The sequence below is a fragment of the Ictalurus punctatus genome, chromosome 24, assembly GCF_001660625.3.
Source record: "Ictalurus punctatus breed USDA103 chromosome 24, Coco_2.0, whole genome shotgun sequence".
Classification (NCBI taxonomy): domain Eukaryota; kingdom Metazoa; phylum Chordata; class Actinopteri; order Siluriformes; family Ictaluridae; genus Ictalurus; species Ictalurus punctatus.
Genome location: NC_030439.2, coordinates 19,072,843 through 19,098,339, shown reverse-complemented (window position 1 = coordinate 19,098,339; position 25,497 = coordinate 19,072,843). Strand labels below are relative to the sequence as shown.

Sequence of the window (25,497 nt, the reverse complement as noted above, 5' to 3'; positions counted from 1 at the left end):
AAACTGTGAACTGTGTGATGAGGTTCATGTCCTTGTCTTTGCTTTTTTCTCTCAGTGTCTCGCTCGGTTTCCTCCAAATAACGGCTTCTTTTGCCACCAGGTCCCTCATTATCTGGGTGAACAGACCTCTGCCGCTTTGGGCGCTCCAGGTCAGATCAGTTAACCTTTTCCTTGCACTCAAACACACACACACACAGACACACACAAACAAAGCAGATTGTATAGATGTCACATCAGCTCAGGCACAAAAAGAGGCAATTACAGACGTATGTGGACAAATAAATGCACACAGGCACACAGCTTTTACAACATGGAAACAGACACACACACACACACATGACCTGTGTGTCACTGCCTTTTTGTACTGATACTGTTTTTGGCCACTTGGTCCAGACATTTCACAGTAAGCACTCTTATTCCTGCCCACTGCATCCTCCCACACCATGTGTCTCCTCATCCCTCTCTCTCTCTCTCTCTCTCTCTCTCTCCCACCAGGTTCTTGTGGCTTTCATCAGCTTTTCAGAAACCATGTTGCTCGTGTACCTGAGCTACAAGGTAAGAGGCGCGCAAGTGCAACAGCCTGAAACCTATACACCATTACAAGCTTACTATAACGCTGAATTTCCCTGAATAGGGGTAGAGTTTCTTTTCTGAGCGCTTAAATTGGGTTCTCAGAGGTATTTCGAGTATTATAAGATCTGGAGAAAGTGGTCAGCGTTAGCCGCTGTTAATTTTGAGGTATAGTCCATGAGTAAGTACGGGTCCTTTTGCATTGCGAGTGACTCCAAACTCTAGAAATCCGGAACTAAGACTGTCTAACGATTCTGATTGGCCGCTGGCACTATCTTCAAACCTTCATCGACACCTGTCTAAAGATGGCCCAGCACCATCGGAAATGAAGATCTGTGGCAGTACTACCGCTGGTGGAGGAGGAAATTATAAGAAGATGCCATGACTACGTGAGTCTTGAGGCGTAGCTCGCGTGGAGTTCCCAAGTCAAGTGGAAAAGAGGACAACAAAACAACACCTGGAGGCCGAAGGAGACCGAAGGCGGACATCATGCCAGGAAGTTGGGGTCAGAGTGCAGGGATACAGCGCCCCTGGAGCAGAGAGGGTTAAGGGCCTGGCTCAAGGGCCCAACAGTGGCAGCTTTGCAGTGCTGGGGCTTGACGCTCCGACCTTCCGATCAGTAACCCAGAGCCAGAGCCATGCTGGGGCTTGAACCCCCGACCTATATAGACGTGGTCTGTCGCTCTTTCGCTAAAACAGCCTTCACACTTCTGGGAAGGCTTTCCACTAGATTTCGGTGTGAATTCAGCCACGAGTCAAAGACCTTGTAGGGAGTCTGCGTTCCAGATCATCTCAAAGGTGTTCAGTCAGGGACCTGTGCAGGCCACTCAAGTTCTTCCACACCTGCCTTGGAAATCATGTCTTCATGGAGATGCATTCTAATGATTGGCAGCTCCATCGAGCAAACCCCAGTGTGTTGGTGTGCACATTCTCAGGTCAGCTCACGGTATTCTGCACCTCAGTCTTCAGTGAGGGATCAAAGGGGAAGGATGGGAAGAGAAGAGAGGTGGAGAAAACAAGGAGTTTCTATTTCTTTCTCTACCGCTGGCTTTCTCTTCAGAGACAGCTGTACCAATCAGCTCTTTGTTTTCGGAGAGCACTTGTGCTGGTTGAGTGAGTGGAGGGGACGGAGAAGCAGGCATCCACGTCCTCTTCAGAACCCCTCGGCGATGCCATCCCTTTGATTTCTTACTTCTTCTTCTTCTTTGAAGTCCTTGCAGATTCGCCCCATCCGTCCCTTTCTCTTTCTCTCTCCGCCCTCTATTGATTCCTTCTGTAATGAACAAATCTATTCTGCCCACGCTGATCTTGTGTGGGTCACAAATAATGCCACGCTGCCCGTCGTAGACTCACCCTCCATCCCTACCCACTCTTTGTCCAAAGTACTGTTTTTAATTTTGTTATGCTAATACCGATATAGGCACAGTGGGTAGCCTCAAAGCTCCAGGGGTTCCTGGTTCGATTCTGAGCTCTGGTTACCGTGCGGAGTTTCTCTGCACGTTCTCCCCATGTCCGTATGGGTTTCCTTCCACCTCCCAAAAATGCCAGTAGGTGGGCTGGCTGCTCTAAATCGACCCTAGTTTTGAATGTGTGTATATAACAGGATTGTCTCGTTGTTATTGATAGAATTGTTATTCATTCCCTGATTGTTTTCAACAGAAACCTGAGGACGATTTCAGTGTTACAGTAGCCTAGTTCTATACAATATTCTACAATTCAAAAGTTCAGCATAGTACGCAAAGTTTCCAGAGGAACAGAGCATTCTGGACACAAACGCTGTGGTCGGGTCACCAGTTATGAAACCAAATGCAAATAAAATTCAAATAAATGTTTCCCGTTTGTTTTCCGTCATTCCAAGTTTAGTTATTAAGTGCTTATTATGACAAATCAAATCTATAACGGTTTGCATGATGCGCCACAAACAATTGGTGTCACTATGTTCATCACACATTGAAGTTACTTTAGTTTAAATAGAAAAATAAGAACATGTTTCTCATGAAGTAATGTGCACAAACACAAGTGGATGGAGGTGGATGCTGGTGGTTGGATTATATTTGCTTGTTATGAATTAAGTTGTGGGAAGAGATGTGAGTACTAATCTCACCTTAACCTGTGTAGCATTGACCTTTCATAGAATTGAGCTGTGCAATAACCCCAACCCTAACCCTAAACCTAACCCTTAACCCCAACCCTAATCCTTAACCCCTAAACCTAACACCAAGCCCAACCCTTAACCCCTAAACCTAACCTTTAACCCCTAAACCTAACCCCAACCCTAACCCTTAACCCCTAAACCTAACACCAAGCCCAACCCCTAACCCTAACCCTTAACCCCTAAACCTAACCCTAACCCTTAACCCCTAAACCTAACCCTTAACCCCTAAACCTAACACCAAGCCCAACCCTTAACCCCTAAACCTAACCCTTAACCCCTAACCCCAACCCTAACCCTTAACCCCTAAACCTAACACCAAACCCAACCCTTAACCCCTAAACCTAACCCTTAACCCCTAAACCTAAGCCCAACCCTAACCCTTAACCCCTAAACCTAACTCTTAACCCCTAAACCTAACCACAACCCTAACCCTTAACCCCTAAACCTAACCCCAACCCTAAGCCTTAACCCCTAAACCTAACCAAAACCCTAACCCTTAACCCCTAAACCTAACTCTTAACCCCTAAACCTAACCCCAACCTGAACCCTTAACCCCTAAACCTAACCCTTAACCCCAACCCTAACCCTTAACCTCTGAACTTAACCCTTAACCCTTAAACCCAACCCCAACCCCAGCCCTTAACCCCTAAACCTAACCCCTAAACCCTAAACCTAACTCCTAACCCCTAAACCTAACCCTTAACCCCAACCTTAACCTTTAACCCCTAGACCTAACCCTAACCCTTAACCCCTAAACCTAACCCTTAACCCCTAGACCTAACCCTTAACCCCATCCCTAACCCTTAATCCCTAAACCTAACCCTTAACCCCAACCGCTAACCCTAACTGCTATCCCCAACCCTAACCCTAATCCTAACCCTAGCTCTTTTGCCAGCATGAGACTATTTGTTTTTAAATCCTCATTTCATTTCAAACTGTTTATTTATTTACCTTTTTACAACCGGAGTACATCTAAACCTGCACCATTTTCTAACTTTCACTCGAGTACAATTGCGACTCCGGAACTCTTTTAATTCACTAAGATGTCGATATATTCATTGACCTAACTTTTTTCTTCTTTGTGTTTTTTTCGCCCGTTTGTGTGGTGAAAGCGTTTACCCTCATGTCTTAGTTTCAACACACACACACACACACACACACACACACACACACACACACACACACACACGCTGACCCTTCACTTGTCCCTTCCAGGGCAACGTCTGGGAGCAAGTGTTGCGCGTCCCGTTCATCCTGGAGATGATCAGCGCCGTCCCTTTCGTCATCACTGTGAGTCCCTGAGTTCTTCCCCAACCAGAACGATCCACTTTTCACAGCTCGCACTGCCACTCAGGAGTGTCTCCGCCGCACTGTATAAGCATATCGTGAATAGGGAGGTGACAAATTAAAGGAAAATCCACCGTCAAATTGTGTTAATAACGTAATGTACTACTTAGCCCCTGATATATAAAAGAAATTGTCCTGCACGGTCTTTCGCAGTGATGTCTGTTTAGCTGTACTCGTGTTCGACGCGCGTTAGTTCGAAGACGGCTTCGGACCTTCGTGTCTCATGCGACGTCGCGTGACCCAATCAATCGTCTCAAATCTGCTGAAGATCGCCGGTAATTTTCATAAAATCCGCGAGCTCCTCCGAATATTGCGTCAGGGTGCTGATAATTATGGATCTGATGACCGTGTATGCAAGGTGTATCTGATAAAACTCAGTCTGTAACTGTAGCAAAGAAGCACTGTACCGTAGGTGCAGCTTTAATGCGATGTTTACAGCATGAAAATGTCGATGTTGAATTACAGCACAAGCCGTATGTCACTCTAGAGAGGTTATTATGTGGTGCTTATCCTTCTCTGTGTTTCCTACCAGGTGATTTTACCCTCGCTCCGGAACCTGTTCATCCCCGTCTTTCTGAACTGCTGGCTGGCCAAACACGCCTTGGAAAACATGATCGTAAGCGGAGAAAGGAAAAAAAAAAAACATCCCTCCTCTTTTCTTACAGCTTTCTTTTACTATAATCATCCTCTGCTCTGTTTTGTGTGGGGTTGGGGGGATTGGTGGAAAAAGCAGCAGGTGCTCTTAGAGTATAAAGAGTATGCCAGAAAATCGATGTACCTTCTGAACAGCGTGACGCTAATTACAATTAGGCGCGCTAACAGAAACTGCAGTGTTCTGACTGCTGAACTTAGTCATTTAGTTTTTTTTTTGTTTAAAAATTGAGCATGATTGCAGCGAAGCCACTTACTGTAATCTGTGGAACTCCTGTGTTCGAAGTGCATACACATCGGGATTGAAATAAAAGAGCACGCGTTGATACACGCCGACGGCCTGGAAAATCTTACCGATACATCGATATATATTAGCGCATATTAGCGCAGGCCTGTCTCTGTTATGTACAGGAGCTCCGGCCACGGAATGAGGACCTAAGATAATACGGCACGGTGTGCTTTTATAGGAAAATTCTCGACGGCACTGCGGCGTGATCAGGTACCAACCCGGAAAGTCTTTTATTCCTGTTACACCACCGCAATTTGTGTTTAACAGAACAACACATCATACTTTTTCTCAGGTTGTAGTTACATTTAATGTCAAAACGTCCATAAAAAAGTGAGGTCCAGGGGCGCAGGGTGGATTAGTAGTTAGTACGTTCGCCTCACGCCTCCAGGGTCGGGGGTTGGATTCCCACCGTGGCTCTGTGTGTGTGGAGTTCGTATGTTCTCCCCGTGCTGCGGGGGTTTCCTCCGGGTACACCGATTTCCTCCCCCAGTGGTAGGCTGATTGGCGTGTCTAAAGTGTCCGTAGTGTATGAATGGGTGTGTGAGTGTGTATGTGATTGGCACCCTGTCCAGGGTGTACCCCGCCTTGTGCCCCACGCTCCCTGGGATAGTGACCCTGAAGGCAGGATAAGCGGTATAGAAGATGGATGGATGGAATAATAAGTTCCCTCGACCTCATCTTCTCTTCTCTCTCTCTCTCTCTCCTGAAGTTAACCGCATTCGCGTTAAAGTTACAGCTCTACCCCCGACTGTTTCAAAGCCCTGACACTGGAGACTCCTTCCATAAACGTTAAACGTCTCTACAATCCTACAATCGGTTTTTCTTGCATACGCCATACCGGCCCTTGTGAAAGAGCTGTTGCTATAGAAACAATTACATATTTGTTTGAAACAGCGCGTAAATAAAAAAAATATTTTAAAAAATCTTTCATTTCCCCCGAAGCCTACACTACCGTCAGAGCTGCTGTTATCGAAAATTAACCAACGCCTCCGGACCAATCGGATTCGAGATTTCAGTAGCGCCGTGTGCATATCTTGTTTATTCCTTTTTGGCATGGTGCACGGTTAAGATTATTTTACTCGTGATTTATTTATGCCGTTACAGAGAAATGAGCCCGGGGGGGGGGGGGGGGGGGGGGGGGGGGGGGGGGGGGGGGGGGGGGGGGGGGGGGGGGGGGGGGGGGGGGGGGGGGGGGGGGGTGTTTCTCATTAGCTTGAGATCGCAGGAAGACTTTTGTTACCTCGCGATAATGAAATCTGACATCAGGAGGAAACAAGTGAGCACTTAATCATGGGTAAACTGAATTAAAAAAGAATTTGGATGTTATGTACCTCTCTCTCTCTCTCTCTCTCTCTCTCTCTCTCATTCTCTCGCTCTCTCTCACTCTCTCTCTCTCTCGCTCTCTCGCTCTCTCTCACTCTCTCTCTCTCTCTCACTCTCTCTCTCTCTCGCTCTCTCTCTCTCTCTCTCTCTCTCTCGCTCTCTCTCTCACTCTCTCTCTCTCTTGCTCTCTCTCTCTCTCTCTCTCTCTCGCTCACTCTCTCTCACTCTCTCGCTCTCTCTCTCTCTCTCTCACTCTCTCTCTCTCTCTCTCGCTCTCTCTCGCTCTCTCTCTCTCTCTCTCACTCTCTCTCTCTCTCTCTCGCTCTCTCTCTCTCTCACTCTCTCTCTCTCTCTCTCGCTCTCTCTCTCTCTCTCTCTCTCTCTCTCTCGCTCTCTCTCTCTCTCGCTCTCTCTCTCGCTCTCTCTCTCTTTCTCTCTCTCTCTCTCCCGCTCTCTCTCTCTCTCGCTCTCTCTCTCTCTCTCTCTCTCTCTCTCTCTCTCGCTCGCTCTCTCTCTCTCTCTCTCTCTCTCTCTCTCTCTCTCTCTCTCTCGCTCACTCTCTCTCACTCTCTCGCTCGCTCTCTCGCTCTCTCTCTCACTCTCTCTCTCTCTCGCTCTCTCTCTCTCTCTCTCTCTCTCTCGCTCTCTCTCTCTCTCTCTCTCTCTCGCTCGCTCTCTCTCTCTCTCTCTCTCTCTCTCTCTCTCTCTCTCTCTCTCTCTCTCTCGCTCACTCTCTCCCTCACTCTCTCTCGCTCTCTTTCTCTCTCTCTCTCACTCTCTCTCTCTCTCTCTCTCTCTCTCTCTCTCTCTCTCTCTCTCTCTCTCGCTCACTCTCTCCCTCACTCTCTCTCGCTCTCTTTCTCTCTCTCTCTCACTCTCTCTCTCTCTCTCTCTCTCTCTCTCTCTCAGTCTGAGTTTACATGATTTCCGGCGCTCAGCTTTTCTGACATTTACGTGTCTGTGTTTTGTTTCACGCTTGTTTGACTGACCTCCTTTGTGTTACCTCCTGCTTTACCAATCCGTGTTATTTAGTATAGCAAGCCCCCCCCCCCCCCCCCCCAAGGGATTACAGGCTCTGGAGCGGCTTTAGTTCCTCAGGACCTTTAGGTTCTCTTCAGCGATCATTTGAATTCCTGCTCCAGAGCGCTCACTCTTCAGTCGCCGTACTAGTTTACGTCATTTCAGGTTCAGTCCTTTAAATTTCGTCATACCGGTCGATGTCATTTCAGCTTACGTCGTTTCACTTTATGCCCTGGCAGTTTTCGTCGTTTCAATTAACGTCATATCAGTTTGCGTGGTATAGGTTCACGTCGTTTGACTTTGTCATACTAGTTTATGTCATTTCAGTTTATTCCAGTGTGCATCGTTACAGTTTGTCATTTCATTTTACATGATTTATTTTTATGCCATTTAATTTGATCTAATTCCACTCTGCGTCATTTACATTTTCTGATTATATCACTACCGTTTGTTATTTCTTTTTTTTTATTTCTTTACATGATTTCACTCTGCATCATTTCAGTTTACATTATACCAGTGTAATTAATAACATCGCTTCAGTTTATGCCAGGCTACACACCTTATCGTTTTGGAGTTCCTTGAACGGCTCCTCTGACAGAAATTTAATTTCTGTGTGTGTGTGTGTGTGTGTGTGTGTGTGTGTGTGTGTGTGTTTCAGAATGACCTACACAGAGCCATCCAGCGCACTCACTCAGCCATGTTCAACCAGGTGCTCATACTCATCAGCACCCTCCTCTGCCTGATCTTCACCTGGTGAGAGACTGAAAGGGAGAGTGAGGGGGTGAGGGAGTGAGAGAGTGAGAGGGTGAAGGGTTCATATTTTATCTGTGTGTGTGTGTGTGTTTTTTTTGTTTGTTTTTTTTGGTTATTTAGCAAATTCTTTAGAATTATTCTCACCCTTTCAACAACTTCTTGGCCAGCACTGATCTAAAAGCAGAAAAGTCAATAAAGCAAACACTAATCATGGAATGGAAATGAAATGAGACTGAGATACAGCTGTGTGTGTGTGTGTGTGTGTGTGTGTGTGTGTGTGTGTGTGTTGGAGGCTGAGCTGGGGGTGGGGTTGAGTATAGACTCCACTTGACTGTTACGCTGAACCGAACAAACACACTGTGAAACGCAAACATACACACCACGCTGAGATAAGCCACATATCTCTCTCTCTCACACACACACACACACACACACACACACACACACACACACACACACACACACGCAATCAACTCCCCACCCCAAACACACATGCACACAATAGGTCAGAGGAGAGTGCAGGTAAGCCTTTGAAAGGTTTTCACATTCAGACCGATCTCCATTAAAGCCTTGTTTCAGCTCAGCCATCTCTCTACCTTTCCTTCTCACTCCATTCTCTCTTTCTTTCTTTCTATAACCCTTCCCTTCTTCCTTGGTTCTCCTCTTCGTTCTCCTTCTAAATTCTGTCTTCCTTATCTCATACTTTCTTTCACCACTCTTATCTCCATCATTTCATCTTTCTTCTGTCATCTCACTCCATCCTTCTCTGGCTTCACCCTTTTCACTCTCTTTCGTCACTCTCCCTCCGTCCTCCTCTACGTTATGACTCCGTTCGCCTTCTCCAATTCTCTTTCTCCATCTTTCTTCCCTTCCCATGTCTCATTCCTCACCTTTCTTCCCCTTCCTCATCTCTCCATCTGTCGTTCTCCCTTTCTCTTTCCCCGTTTGTCCTTCACTCTTCTTTTACCTCTCCGGTCTTAATTCTTTCCTCTCTCTTCTCTCTGCTTCGCTCTTCATTTTTCTCCCTCTCTCTTTCTCTTTCTCTCTCTGTCCCTCAGTATCTGTGGGATTCAGCACCTGGAACGAGCGGGGAATAATCTCACCCTCTTCGACTCGCTGTATTTCTGCGTGGTCACGTTCTCCACCGTGGGATTCGGAGACGTCACGCCGCAGATCTGGCCCTCACAGCTCCTCGTGGTCATCATGATCTGCGTCGCTCTCATTGTGCTGCCCATTCAGGTGCGTGCCGGTGACCTTTGACCTCTGCCATACCCCCCCCCCCCCCCCCCCCCCAACCTCAGAAACCCTCTACGATGCCATCACGTCACATACAGCTTGAGAGAAAAAACAATTTCCTCGCCTCACTCAGGCTTTGATTTGTTTATGCTTTAAACTGATCAGGTCAAATTACATAACATCATTACCTCAATCAGCTAATCGACATTAAAGAACTTGTTTCCCATAAAGCCTTTGAAGTGGTTTTTAGGTTTAGAGTGTGATGGGAAAAGGCGTGTCACACTTTTTATTTCATACCATTTTGTTCAGGAAAAAAAACCTCATTTACCATTTACCATGTAGAAAATCAACTGAAGTTTGGTACTGAAGCTACGATGCTAATGCCGTTTACACCATTCCAGTTTACACCATTCCAGTTTACACTATTCCAGTTTACACCATTCCAGTTTACACCATTCCAGTTTACACCATTTCAGTTTACTTCATTCCAGTTTACACCATTCCAGTTTACACCATTTCAGTTTACACTATTCCAGTTTACTTCATTCCAGTTTACACCATTCCAGTTTACACCATTTCAGTTTACTTCATTCCAGTTTACACCATTCCAGTTTACACCATTCCAGTTTACACCATTTCAGTTTACTTCATTCCAGTTTACACCATTCCAGTTTACTTCATTCCAGTTTACACCATTTCAGTTTACATCATTCCAGTTTACACCATTCCAGTTTACACCATTTCAGTTTACTTCATTCCAGTTTACTTCATTCCGGTTTACACCATTTCAGTTTACTTCATTCCAGTTTACGTGATTCCAGTTTACACCATTCCAGTTTACTTCATTCCGGTTTACACCATTTCAGTTTACTTCATTCCAGTTTACGTGATTCCAGTTTACACCATTTCAGTTTACACCATTTCAGTTTACTTCATTCCTGTTTACGTGATTCCAGTTTACTTCATTCCGGTTTACTTCATTCCGGTTTACTTCATTCCAGTTTACAACATTACAGTTTACTTCATTCCAGTTTACTTCATTCCAGTTTACACCATTTCAGTTTACTTCATTCCAGTTTACGTGATTCCAGTTTACACCATTTCAGTTTACTTCATTCCAGTTTACTTCATTCCGGTTTACTTCATTCCGGTTTACTTCATTCCAGTTTACATCATTACAGTTTACGTCATTCCAGTTTACGTGATTCCAGTTTACTTCATTCCAGTTTATGTCATTCCAGTTTACACCATTTCAGTTTACTTCATTCCAGTTTATGTCATTCCAGTTTACACCATTTCAGTTTACTTCATTCCTGTTTACTTCATTCGAGTTTACATCATTCCAATTTACTTCATTCCAGTTTACGTCATTCCAGTTTCCATATTTCCAGTTTACATCATTCCAGGTCAGGTGATTCCAGTTTACTGCATTCCAGTTTACATCATTCCAGTTTACATCGTTTCAGTTTACGTGATTCCAATTAACCGCGTTCCAGTTTACCTGATTCCAGTTTACATTTCACGTAACGTCATTTCAATTTACATTACAAATGTCAGTCACATCCTACTAGTTTGTCATTTCAGTGATTTTCATGATTTGCAACAGATAAGTTACAAACTATCCTTTTGATAAATTATCCGTCTACACTACGGGCTACTAAGAAAAAGTCAAACTTCACTGAAACGGCTTTGTCAAAATCAGTCGTGATTTTCATTCCAGTTTTTTTTTTTTTTTTCCTTTTAATTCACGTCATTCCGGTTTATTCCGTTTAAATTCGGGTCATGTCCGTTTACACGGTGCTAGTTTGTCATTTCAGTGGTTCTTTTGATTAGAGAATCTCATGATTTGGAACAGCGGCTCTCACTGTAGCGTTCCTGCGAAATCACAGGTTTAAAAATGAATGCGCTCGTTCTGATACCTCACTGTTGCTAAGCGCAAGTGATAAATACGTCGTTTCTTAGATGTTCCACAACAATAAACGGATAAAAAGTGACATGTCTTTTTAGAATACGTTCAACTTTGCCATTAGCAAATTGCTGTGATGTACGGTGAATAATACACTCCATGTCGTGCTGTTAATAATAAAATCCTCCACTTCGGGTGGTGACAGTGACCCTGACCGGTGATTATTTTCCCATAACAGCACGACACGGAGTGTTTTGTTCCTCTCGTATGTTCAGAGTCGGATTGCTTTTTGCTACAGTCTGAGCTCATATGCTAGCGTGAGGTTATGATGACAGTTAAAGGGCTCTCTTCAGACCCCGTGAGAATCTGTGCATCTGATGCGTCTGCTAGCTTTCACACTTCTGCCAACACACACACACACACACACACACTTAAATGTTCATGTAATAGTCTAGCGCAGGCTTACCCTTGTCCTACCTCCACTCCATCACCCCCGTGGGCTGAAACACACCTGTTCACACGTACATGAGTCATCTGCTCTCACATATTCATAAAGATTGGAGACTCCCTGTAGTGCTGCGAATGGAAACGTGTAGATAAAACACACACACACACACACACACACACACACACACACACACAGGCACAGACTCACACTCAGAAGCAACTGTGTTTCTTTAGCAGGTTACATCTGACTTATAAGAGATTGCACAACTCTCTCAACACACACACACACACACACACACACACACACACACACACAGAGAAATGCCGTAGCACAACACTCATGGTGCACACACAATATATGATTAGAGGTTCATATTAAATGAACAGTAGGGTTCGTGAACAATAGTGTTCTTTTATCAGAATAAATTACAGTATACTAAGAATGTCTGGAAATGTAATATTAAATCTTTTCAAATGACTATCATTATGCGTTAGGAGAACATGTTGTACAGAAATAATTACCGTTATAAAAGGAACCAGTGAACGTTTGATAATTCGTTCATAAAAAAAAAAAAAAAAAAAAAATTAAGTTGTCCAGAACAAAAAAAAATTCAATGTTGAGGATGTATAATACGAGAAGGGCAATAACAACTGATTTAAATATTTCTCTCGGGTTGTCAGTAATCACCATCGATAATCACATCATTCCAGTTCATTTCTGTACAGTTTACATGTTTTTTTCCAGTTTACATCATTCCAGTTTACATTTTTCTTTACAGTTTATATCATTCCAGCTTACATTTCTTTTTACAGTTTACATTTCTTTACAGTTTACATCATTCCAGTTTACTTTTTTTTTTTTTTTACAGTTTACATCATTCCAGTTTACATTTCTGTACAGTTTACATCATTCCAGTTTACATTTCTGTACAGTTTACATCATTCCAGTTTACATTTCTTTTTACAGTTCACATTTCTTTACAGTTTACATCATTCCAAGTTTACAATTCTTTACAGTTTACATCATTCCAAGTTTACAATTCTTTACAGTTGACATCATTCCAGTTTCAAATCCAGAATTCAAAAGCGCTGTGGTGTTGTGCTATATAACAAGCAGAGATTTGCACGTGCACACACACACACACACACACACACACACACACACACACACACACACACACACACACACACACACACACAGACTCACACTCAGAGGTAACTTTCTTTAGCAGGTTACATCTGACTTATAAGTGCTTGCACAACTCCCTCAACACACACACACACACACACACACACACACACGCACACACACAAAGAAATGCCGTAGCACAACACTTGTGGTGCACACACAAACACTCTGTGAATGAGATGAGGGAGTGAGCTTTGATGTGTGTTGTGAGGACTTCCCTGGGAGAGCACCATCTCCATCCTCCAGCTCTTCGGCTCATCGGCTTTCATCAACAAAAACCCGGCTGACATTTACACCACATGTCTTCACAGAGCCCCACCGGTGTGCGTGCCTGCGTGTGTGTGTGTGTGTGTGTTGTGCATATCGAGTGTGTATTGTTGTCTGTCGCTGACCTATTGGCTTTTTAAAATGTATATATATGTGTGTGTGTGTGTGTGTGTGTGTGTGTGTGTGTGTGTGTGTGTGTGTGTGTGTGTGTGTGTTAACCCTGCATTCAAGATAAGTGAAGGGATCAGGATGAGTGAATCAGGATGTAAACCTCAGGCTTCCTTCCTTCCTTCCTTCCGTACGATACGATACGATACTATTTGAACCAGCATCCTCCGATCGATACGTGATGAACTTTGCTAGCCTGTTATTTTATGACTTTAAAAATATGAATGTTTTCATACGCCAGTTGTACATCCGTTATAATCTATAATAATCGATTGTTGCTTTTTAAACTGATGCGTCGTTCCTAATGGTCGGATCGTTACCCCTCTAGTAGCGCACACTGTAAAACCCCTGCAGGATTTTATCATATAATAATGAGTGTGAGATTTGTACGTCTATGAGTTCTCTTCCCTGTATCACATTTCAGAACAAGGACACGTCCTGTCCTGTTACTCCCCCCCCGCGCCCCCCCCCCCAAAAAAAAAAAAAAAAAAAACCCAGGCATTAATCCTGCAGTGCATAAAACTCGCCTCCGCATTCATGGCCTAAACTATCCGTGTGAATGTCTCTGTTCTGGGAGTCATAGCACCAAGCAGCACCTACCGGCCCTGTTAGCAGTGTTCCAGATCGTCTCACTCCTCCACCGTTCACACAAACGCTGCTCGATTGATACCTGGCCTTGCCGTTAAATCGTTTCTGTATCTCATTTTCCCCCCCCCTAATAATTCAGAATCATTTTAATTAACAACATTTTATATATAAACCTGTAAAACGTCAGCACTCGTTGTCGCGATCATTTTATCACATGATAAAAAAAAGGGTGATTCTGGCGCCCTCTTTTGGACCCGGTCAGTACAGCACGTCTACGATTTCGACCGTCCTGAATCGTTTTGATGATTTCATGCTACACGTTACAGAACTGGGAATACGCCGTTTCCCGTCACCACTTAGACATAACACCCGCCTCCACGTTAATGCCCTAAATGCCGTTCAGTCTCCGTCTTCTGGGAGTCGTAACACCAAGCAGCACCTGCTTGCCCTGTTAATAACGTGTCATATCTTCTCAGAGAATCCCACAACACGCTCCCACAACTCCATCATTCATGCCCACTTTGCTCGATTGATATCCGGCCCTGCTATTAAATAGATGAGTGTCTCAGCTTTTATAACCTTTTATATGGCTCTTTATATAAAAAAAAACTCCATTATTCTGGAAAGACAGGGGTTTTAGAGTAGGGGGGGAAAAAAATAAATGAACAAAACACGCACAGGGAAAGATGAGTAATAAAACCACTTCTGCGTTTATGGGCTTTGGAGAAAACAGATCTAATGCAACAGTAATAAATGATACTGTAAAACAGTCATCTATAAAGCACGACCCGCAACGGCGAATCGATAACGTAGCTGACGTGATGTCGATCATTTAAAAAATTTTTTTTAAAAAACTCCCTGCTGCAAATGTTTATATTGATCAGTGAGCGTGAGAGGGAGAAGCTTTGAAATATAGTAATCATTGACAGGAGGGAAAAAAAAGAAAAAAGAAAAAGAAAGCAGCCTGGTCATTTGAGCTGATTAAAAAGGAAAACCATTAGCGCTAATGACGATGGAAACCCCCGGGTCTGTCATTTTGTCATTTAAAGCCACCCGTTTTGAAATGTTCTTTCAACAGCCAAGGGTTTGACCATCAAATTACCTTCTGATGTTAGCTTTCACAAATGTCTTAGGTTTATTAGAAATAGCTGAAGGTCGTTTAAGGTTAAGGAAAGCTGTGCGCATTGCGTACAGAGTGTGTGATGTTGATTTACTGGGTGTCCCGTTAAGATTATACAAGTCAAGTGTGTGTAGGAGAGGGTACCGGAGTTTTCTCGCGCAGACACGTCTGAGACGTACTTTGTATCATTAAAGGAAACTGCTATAGAGCAGCTACAGGTCTGTAACATAAAGCAGGACTGAATATAAATACGGATACCGCTCGGTCGTTACACACGCAAAGACAAGCCACGTTAAAGGCATTTCTTCTCTTCGTATCCGTGACCGGCCACCAAGGACGTGTTTACCGTTATTAGCTCATAAAGCGAGCGGTAAGATAAGTCCCCACCTGCGTGAATGCTTTATGAAGATTAAGCGGTGTTCGTGTCGGTTTTCAGCCGGCCAGCCGACCGAACGTTATTAGAAAGCTGGCAGTATCGAGCGGGGAAGTGGTAATGGACAAGCCGAAGAAGCGCGGGAGTGAATCCGAGCGATTTTCAGGAGGATTCATTCGTTATTTCTCCAGTGTGACGTTACAGACGGATGATTATTGAAGTCTGCGGGTCACGCTTGATATCCGCATGAGAATCTCTTCCTTCTTTAGCAGCCGCTCGGCGTCGTGTTTCAAATGCACACGCGTGCACACACACACACACACAACCGAACGCACCCTGAGAAATATCAAAAGGTATATTATATAGCCGCCATTTCCTCAGAGCGCTGCCGTGTCGTTTCCCGTGACCTTTAGTTTCCCCGGCCCATTCTAATCTGGTGGATTTGCGCGAGGTCGGTTTGGTGTCACGCTGTCCGTTTTGATTCCGTCTGCAATTTGGCACGGCGATGTTCGTTTTTTTTTTTTTTCCCCCGCTCCGTCTGGAAAGGGTTCCGGCCTTTTTAACGAGGCTGCACTGAGTACGGTTGGATTTCGTCCCTGCTCACGTCGTGTTGTAGTCTCTAGGGTCTATATTCGGTTCAAACGTTACGTCATTATTTAAACAGCGGTTTAAAGGAGCACGGTTTGGTCTTCTGGACGTTTTAACGATGCAAGTCGTTTGGGGTTTTGCGTGTACGAGGTTGCCACGTTTGCTGATAATCGCGTTCACGAAGGTACTGAAACGAGCTCGTGAGTCCGTGACGTGTGTTTGGGAGGTCGGCTGTTCGATCGTGGTTTTCAATTCCTGGCGATATTTGATCGAGAGAACATGCCCACGGTTTGAAGGAGAAGCTGACCAAGCAATCATGTGCTCTGCTTGGAGCTCACATCATTATGTTATTTAGAAAAAAAAATACGGCCTTCGAGAAGCTCGTCTATGTTGATATGCCAACGATGCGCAGTTTGACCTGTCTGACCGCCGTTTGACTCGGGTTCCTCTGTCGTCTGTCTGATCCGATGATATCTGATGACTCTCTCTCCCCAGTTTGAGCAGCTGGCTTTCCTGTGGATGGAGAGACAGAAGTCTGGGGGGAACTACAGCCGCTACAGAGCTCAGACCGAGAAACACGTCGTGCTCTGTGTCAGCTGTCTGAAGATAGATCTCCTCATGGATTTCCTCAACGAGTTCTTCGCTCACCCCAGACTACAGGTGTGTTTGTAAGCACACGTTTATACTTTCAGCAGGCAGACCGATTAAATGTGAGCATCAAAGCAGAGAAGGTCGTATAAGAGATATCGTGAAAATAGCTTGTAACGCGTAAAGCGCGAACAAGTGCCGCGTTCGGCTTTCAAGAACTTGTGACTACGGATTTCTGACCTCCAACCAGGAAAAAAAAAAAAACCAGAGTACGGCGTGTGAATTTAAATCAACATGGCCGCTCGAACAGTAAACACAGCAGCACTTCTTCTTACAGTTGAATGAGTCCTACTGTATTTATAAACAAAATATCCGCTTCAGATCAATCAGCATACACACACGTTCGTTTATTAAATATTAAATATATATCGTTGACTATGCAGCGTTCAGTGCTTTGCGGAGCTAAACATACCTCCTCGTCGCAGTTAGCTAGCTAGCTCGTCGCTAAGCAAAGACGAGCGTGGAGGCGTCTGTATTTTTGCGCCAAGCTCGAAAGATAACGTCGTTCCGATGTCCAACTTTCGAGCTAAGTCGAGTTCAGCATTATAAACATAAACCTAGTCGGCGAATTGAACGTTTTCGCTTATCTCTCGCAGAAACCGGTTTGCTGACATCGTTGAGTACTCTGTATATAAACCGAGCGTTTTCTTTTCTTTTCTTTTCTTTTTTTTTATTCAGACCGTATTGATTATTATTCATTCGTTATTCATTTTAGGTCTGAAGATACCGTTTAGAACCAAATAGATGTTTTTGATCCTGTTGATACTGATGCGTATATTGCGTTTTGACAAATAGGCAAGTGAGCCAGTGCATAAACAAACAAACAAACAAACAAACACATTTTTTTTTAATTAGATCCAAAAATATTTTGCCCCAAAAAAAAAAAAAAATGTGTTTTTGCATGTGCATGTACAGTATGTATGTGTGAATGCACAAAAGTGTGTGTGTGTGTGTGTGTGTGTGTGTGTGTGTGTGTGTGTTGCATGCTTGTCCTAAAGGCTCATTAGGGATCAGAGAGGTGTAATCCTCAGCTGGAGCTCCGGGCAGCCTCTGACACAAGGATTACAGCAGCATTAATGTACAGTACTGTGCAAAAGTCGTGCAGAGAAATGCTGTAGAGCAAAGATGCCTTCAAAAATAAATAATGAAATTAAATGTTTCTCCACTTTTTAAAAAAAACAAAACTACAGAGCAGTAAACAGTAATAAATGAAACGAAGGCAGTATTTGGTGTGACGACCTTCTGCTTTAAAAAAAAAAAAAGACGTCTCGGGTAGAACGTGTGCAGGTTTGTAAGGAAGAGAGCTGTGAGTGTTACTGAGCGTCTTGCAGAACCAGACGCGGTTCTTCTGGAGACTTTGACTGTCGCACTCGCGTCTTATTTTCGCAGCGAAACCCAGCAGCCCTCATTGTGGTTGTTTTTGTCTGAAAAGTCTCTCTTACCACTTAATATCCTGCTTTCTTTACTGACGTACGAACGTTTTTCTGCAACATTTTCATTTCGTGCTGGGAAACTGACGTTTCGGGAATCGAACATGCTTTCCGTACCGACTCGATAATGTAGAAGTCGAGAAATAAAAAAAAAAATCCTAGAGCAAAGTTTGTAGTAAAAAAAAAGGATAAGGGGGCGGGGGTGGCTAAACTTTTGCACAGTACTGTAAATCAGTGAATCGGGTTTATTCTGAACACGTTACGGTCAGAGAGACTCCTCACACGCTCTCTCTCTCTCTCTCTCTCTCTCTTCCTCTTTCACTCTCTCTCACACACACACACACACACACACACGTCTCTATAACAGCACACGAAGCTGAGAGCTTGCTATACGTGCACACGGTCATGCAAACACGTGTTGCGTCTGTGTTTTTATTGTTATTGCTGCAACACCTTGTGGGGTGTCAAGTAATGTGTGTGAGAGTGTGTGTGTATGTGTGTGCGTGCGCGCGTGTGTGTGTGTGTGTGACATCCTCTGAAGTGCAAATGAACAGAGAGAACCGAGCGGATTGTTGTCATAGCAATGCAGCCTGAATTCCGATTGCTATTCCGAGATGGGTTTTTCCTCTGATATAATGCGATCCGACAGTCCAGGTCATGTGGGAGACGGACGTTTGCGGAACACTTGTTAGGAAGGCCATGTGTACAGTATAATGACCTATGGATACATTTCTAACACAGTATAATGCATTCGTAAGGCGTTGTACACGTTGTTAAATGTCATAATAAATAATAAATAAATAAATAAATAAATGATGGCATTATATGTCATAATAAATCTATACAAAACACCCATTGCTGTGAAAGGGCTAAATCAGTTCTAGCAGCCGCCAATAGAAGTTGTATGATTTGTTGAATGTGCGCAATTAAAGTGTCACATGATCTCAATAAGCAGTAAATTCACCTGTTCTTAGAGGAATCCAAAGTTTCTTAGAGAGCGTACCAAAACGAAGAGCATGATAAAGACCAAGGAGCTATCAAAACAAGTCCGGGACAAAGTTTGGTTGTTAAAAACCATTGAAATAGGCCAAAATTTGAACATCCCACACACAGACACACACATAAAAACAAACATTAAATCCGTTATTAAAATGTGGGGAAACAAAATAGCACAACAGCGACTCCACCAAACGCTAGTGACGGGGTAAGGAGTCAGAGAAGCAATCAAGGGTAATGCTCAATATGATGCCACCATCACCATGCTTCAGTATGGGGGCGGTGTTCATTAAAACTATATTCATTGACCGTGGTACTGAAACTTGATCCAGGTCTCATTTTGGTTTGAGTTGGCCTGAACGCACCCACTAAACCCAGAAATGTCCGTAGACTCTGTGTTGGTGAAGCCTGGGAGGTCGTTGAATCATTCTCCTCTAACTCTGTCACTTTGGGTGGTGTGCAGGACTACTACGTGGTGATCCTGTGTCCGGCAGAGATTGACGTCCAGGTACGGCGGGTCCTGCACATCCCGCTGTGGGCTCAGAGGGTCATCTACCTGCAGGGCTCTGCACTCAAAGACCAGGATCTGATGAGGGCCAAGTAAGACCTTCAGGTTCCGCAAAACACGGCTCAGCTCAGGACTCTGTGTGGGATCAGGAGGGATTTCCGACCATGCAGGGTTTAATTCAACTGTATGCACCTGGTTCGAATATTTCACGGACCAAATTAAAGGGAAAACCCTGCACAGATCAGTGGAGAAACATCACGAGAGTGCAGATGCCTCTGGACAGGTGGATGGCATGATACAATTAAGCAGTTAACATGCTAGCATGATCTATGATGTGTATAGAAATGCCGGGCAGGTCCAGTGGACCTTGTATTTGGATCTTTACTCGTGCACCAGCTTCAGTCACAAAGATGGATCAAATGGTTGTGTTTTAATAGCGATTAAAGTGATATCTGCATTCAGATCAAAGACAGGGGTCGTCCACTGGTAGACTGTGGGCTGGATCTGGATCCACTATGGTTTTTAACAAGCATGACTTCCTCAGAGGAAGTGTTAGGATCCATGTGCGAGAGCTTTATCAACAACAGTCCACAGTCCAGGGGCAGTGTTATACAGGTCAGGGTAAAACACAAACATCTACACGATTTCCAAGATCGTAGGGTTATTCCAATGAGCAGTCGAAACAGCAAGGCAAGAGTCAAACAGGATAAGGCAAAGGCGAGAATCCTCAAGGCAAGGCTTCGCAATGAGAAAGAGAAAGCAAATGCTTAATATAGCCAGTGAACAGGATATCAGTCCCTCCGGGAGTTTAACACAAAATCAAAGAAACGCCGCAATATTCGGAGGAGTTTTTCCGCAAATTCGGGCCAAGGCGCGTCATGTGACATCATCACAATGTGCGTTCAGCCAAAGCTCTCTTCGATTCACGTGCGTCGAACATGAGTACAGCTGAAAGGTCTCGTTTACCAACGAACATCACCTCGCAAAAGAATTTTGTTTTTTAAGAATTTTAAGGGAACGGGCCCCCTGGTGGCATGATGGAAAATTGCCCCTGAAGGCAGCTTAATCAAACATCTACAGGGCTAGAGACATTAGCTCAGAAAACGACGTTTTCTCAGACTTTAATAGTTTTTTCTTTTGTAAACAAGGATTTTTATGCAGCTGGACCTTTACAAATTTTAACTGAATATCCCTGGAATATATGGAAGTTTTCAGTAAATAGCGTTGGAAATTTTGGTTGAAAACGTGCTTTGTTCAAATCCTCACGACGAGTCGACGAGAACAAAATTGATCGTGCTCTCTGGGTGGGAGGGGCATACTCTCTCTCTCCCGCCTATCAATCCTCTAGACCAATGGGCTGATAGTGCGTTCCTCCGAGTGCAGCATGATGAGGCTGGCTTAACATGTCTCAGAGGAGGTACGTGATCGCCTTCACCCTCCCCAGTTGTTAGATGTCATACAATAGGAGAGAGCTACCGTAGCTGGTGGATGGGAATTAGCCAAGAACAAATTATGGAGAAAATGAGGAGGAAAAAAATCGCATATCCACTAACCATGATGTTCATGAGGACCGAAGTCAATGCGGTAGAACCGTAAAATGGCCCAAACACATTACAAAGACACTTTATTCGTCACCTGTCTGTAGATATTCCCGAGGAACATGTCTGTGAAGGTTTCCATCCGTACCGGTCACGTGACAGCACCCGGCTTCCACTCACGAGTCCGTCTTAACATCTTTACTCCAGCAGGTTCACACCAATTCACACCTGAAGATTGCACAGAAAAATATAAATATTCCCGCTCTGAGAATCTGTGAATTCCAGCAGGTATGGTAATAAAATGTGTATTAAGACTGCAGGATTGTTTGTATCAGGCACTAAAGATTAGCCTCAGAATGAACCTGTGCATGGCTTTGAGATCTCCTGATCAGTCCACCAGCAGCACTGACACACTGATTATTACATAGAATGATCAGAGAATACTGACACGGCTACCAGTGATGAGCAATAAGCTCACGATGCTATCATTAAGCAGTTAGCATTAGCATTATGCTGGTGGCGGCTGACGTTCGTTTATTATTAACAGAGCTGATATTAGGACTTAGCACTTCAATGTTTTGTAGCTGTTATCTTAATTACATTTTTATGAGTTCTGAAAGAAGAGGTTTTAATGATTATCCATCTCTCACTCTCTCTCTCTCTCTCTCTCTCTCTCTCTCTCTGTATCTATCTCTGGTTTCAGTGTCTGTCTCTCTTTCCTTCCCTCTCTGTCTCTGTCTTTCACTCCCTTTCTCTGTATATCTACTGTATCTGTCATTTTTCTTATCCCTTTCTTTAACTTTCTGTTTCTTTAACTATCTTTCTTTCATTCTCTTTTTTCTTTTTATTTCTTATTGATTGTCTCTCTCTCTGTCTGTGTCTTTCACTTTTTCTCTCTCTCTCTCCCTGTCTTTCACTGTCTCTCAATCTGTTTCTATTGCTTTCTCTTTCTCTCCCTCTTGCTCTATGATGAGAGGCGGAGTTATGGTGGGTGGATGTTTATGATGGTAGGCGGGGTTAGGGCGGGTGGGTGTTTATGATGGTAGGCGGGGTTAGGGTGGGTGTTTATGATGGTAGACGGGGTTGGGGGGGTGTTTATGATAATAGGCGGGGTTAGGGTGGGTGGATGTTTATGATGGTAGGCGGGGTTAGGGTGGGTGTTTATGATGGTAGGCGGGGTTAGGGTGGGTGTTTATGATGGTAGACGGGGTTAGGGCGGGTGTTTAGGATGGTAGGCGGGGTTAGGGTGGGTGTTTATGATGATAGGCGGGGTTAGGGTGGGTGTTTATGATGGTAGGCGGGGTTAGGGGGGGTGTTTATGATAATAGGCGGGGTTAGGGCGGGTGGGTGTTTATGATGGTAGGCGGGGTTAGGACGGGTGGGTGTTTATGATGGTAGGCGGGGTTAGGGTGGGTGGGTTTTTATGATGGTAGGCGCGGTTACAGTGGGTGGGTGTTTATGCTGGTAGGCGGGGCTAGGGCGGGTGGGTGTTTATGATGGTAGGCGGGGTTAGGACGGGTGGGTGTTTATGATGGTAGGGGGGTTAGGGCAGGTGGGTGTTTATGATGGTAGGTGGGGTTAGGGTGGGTGGGTTTTTATGATGGTAGGCGGGGCTAGGGTGGGTGGGTGTTTAGGATGGTGGGCGGGGTTAGGGAGGGTGGGTTTATTTTAGGATAATAATGATTTCTGATGATTATTTGATGGACATTGTGTAAGGAAATGCAGCTCCATCACTCCGTCTCTATCACTCTGTCTTCATCACTCCGTCTCCATCACTCCGTCTCCCACCATTATAGAATGTGTATATATCTGACCCTGCACTTCCTGTTTCTGTCTCATCCCTGTGTTCTGATTGGCTGCAGGATGGATGATGCCGAGGCCTGTTTTATCCTGAGCAACCGGTTTGAAGTGGACCGCCTCGCTGCTGTATGTTCCTCCAAGTCCTCCCTCTCTCTGTCCTCCCTCTCTTCTAATCCCTTCTTCCCATGGTTAGCATGAGACTAGCCGTTAGCTATCATTAGTACACTCTTCTCTTTATTTTGTATTTCATTTTTTGCATCTAATCATCTAATTAAAAATGACATTAGTGCCAGAGAACTGAATGTGAGAGGAAATGAAAAAAACAACAAAAAAAACTCAATCGAAAACGTGAAAAAAGGGAAAAAACCTGTTATTTAGTATAATTATTGACCAAAGAAAACATCGTTCTTCCATTTGAGCTTTCTCTTCTTTTTCTTCCTCTTCATTTTTTTCTTCCTTTTCCTGTTAATCGTATTCTCTCTCTCTCCCTCTCTCTCTCTCTCTCTCTCTCTCTCTCTCTCTCTCTCTCAGGATCACCAGACTATCCTCCGAGCCTGGGCGGTGAAGGATTTCGCCCCGAACTGTCCTCTCTACGTCCAGATCCTCAAACCAGAGAACAAGTTCCATGTCAAATTTGCAGGTCAGAGACTGATATCCTATTAAAGCGGGCGGCCAGGTGTCAGAGGTGTGTGTGTGTGTGTGTGTGTGTGTGTGTGTGTGCAGTCTGTAATACTGATCTAAAAGTCATGAAGTGATGTTTCGTTACGCAGCCAGTTTTGATATAATCTCCTGGTACATCACGACTAAAGCAACGTTGGTTTCAGTTTCTTTAACAATCAGTTAGAATGAAATAAATCATGAATGTTTTTTTTACAGTAGGCTGTACACTTCTTACACTGAGTTATACTGTAATATGCAGTTAGTCATAGTTTCATTCAGGGTTAACTGACAAACAGTAACACACGCATTCGCCATAAAACCGGAAAACACCTGACCGGAAGCAAGAAATGCACAGTACGATTGGCAAGACTTCACCAGGAAGAAGAAAAACAACAGGATTCAATTATTCGAACTAATTAAAGTGAACATCTAAGTGTAGTAACCCAGTGAGAGAACAGGGGTGGAGTCAGAACCGAGACACACTCACATGGAGGAACATAAAAGTGTGTGGAGAAAAAATAAAGATTATTTATTAATGAATTAAAGTATTACAATAAACTCTTATCTATCTATCTATCTATCTATCTATCTATCTATCTATTTATCTGTCTGTCTGTCTATCTATCTATCTATCTATTTATCTATCTATCTATCTATCTATCTGTCTACCTACCTGTCTATCTATCTATCTATCTATCTATCTATCTATCTATCTATCTATTTATCTGTCTGTCTATCTATCTGTCTATCTATCTATTTATCTGTCTGTCTGTCTATTTGGCTATCTATCTTTCTATCTATATATCTATCTATATATCTATCTATCTATCTATCTATCTATCTGTCTACCTATCTATCTATCTGTCTATTTATCTGTCTATTTATCTATCTATCTATCTATCTACCTGTCTGCCTGTCTGTGTGCATGTCTGTCTGCGGTATCTATCTGTCTATCTATCTATCTATTTTTCTATATCTATCTATCTATATATATATATATATATATATATATATATATATATATATATATATATATCTGTATCTATCTATCTATCTATATATATATATCTGTATCTATCTATCTATTTATCTATATCTATCTATATATATATATATATATATCTGTCTATAGATTTGTCTATCTATCTGTCTATCTATTTGTCTGTCTGTCTGTCTGTCTTTATATCCGTCTATCTATCTATCTATCTACCTGTCTGCCTGTCTGTGTGCCTGTCAGTCTACAGTATCTATCTGTGTCTGTCTGTCTATCTACAGTATGCCTGTCTGTCTGTGAGTCTATCTGTTTGTCTATCTGTCTGTCTGTCTACAGTATCTATCTATCTATGTCTGTCCATCTATCTGTCTGACAGTCTGTCCGTCTGTCTGTCTGTCCGTCCATCCATCCGTCCGTCTGTCCGTTTGTCTCTCTGTCCCTTTGTCCGTCTGTTCTTCTATCTATCTATCTATCTATTTAAAATAGATAGCAGAGGTCGCACAGCTGCTAATATTTACTAGTTGACCAGTAATTTAAAAAAAGTAGTCAAACAGAGTCGTCTTTAGTCTGAAAGCAAAAAAAAAACAGTTTCAGGACATCGCTATTTTCAGTCTGTTTTAGTTCGGCAGCAGATAACGCGTCAGACCACAGATGGAAGTAAATAAACTGGTGCAATAAATGTGCACAAGTAATAAAGAGCGTATCACATTACGCTCTTTAAGCGTCTACCACTTCTTAACCCGCGCTCGTGTGGACGAGCAGGCCGTCTCCGCCGAACTCTCGGACTCTGAAGCACGGAGCAGAAACACTGTAGAGGGTAACCATCCGTCTCTAAATCTCTGAGTGGGACTGGATAGTGATGCGCAACCCGCGGCTCTGAACACGCTCTTTCACACAGAGCTGCCAGCGCCAGCGTGTTTAGAGCTAAAGGAC

At 43.7% G+C, this 25,497-nt stretch overlaps 1 protein-coding gene across 2 annotated transcripts in view; it reads left to right on the top strand.

Annotated features, from left to right (window-relative positions):
• Positions 1-25,497, top strand: part of LOC108257500 (potassium channel subfamily T member 2) — an 88,627-nt gene that overhangs the window by 30,981 nt on the left and 32,149 nt on the right. For both annotated transcript variants that reach the window (XM_017455320.3, XM_017455319.3), the window contains exons 5-14: positions 101-149; positions 496-555; positions 3,941-4,015; positions 4,605-4,688; positions 8,014-8,108; positions 9,167-9,347; positions 16,486-16,650; positions 19,528-19,664; positions 22,973-23,036; positions 23,442-23,550. In XM_017455320.3, the coding sequence (XP_017310809.1) occupies positions 101-149; positions 496-555; positions 3,941-4,015; positions 4,605-4,688; positions 8,014-8,108; positions 9,167-9,347; positions 16,486-16,650; positions 19,528-19,664; positions 22,973-23,036; positions 23,442-23,550 (1,019 nt within the window). The remainder of the gene's footprint in view (positions 1-100; positions 150-495; positions 556-3,940; positions 4,016-4,604; positions 4,689-8,013; positions 8,109-9,166; positions 9,348-16,485; positions 16,651-19,527; positions 19,665-22,972; positions 23,037-23,441; positions 23,551-25,497) is intronic.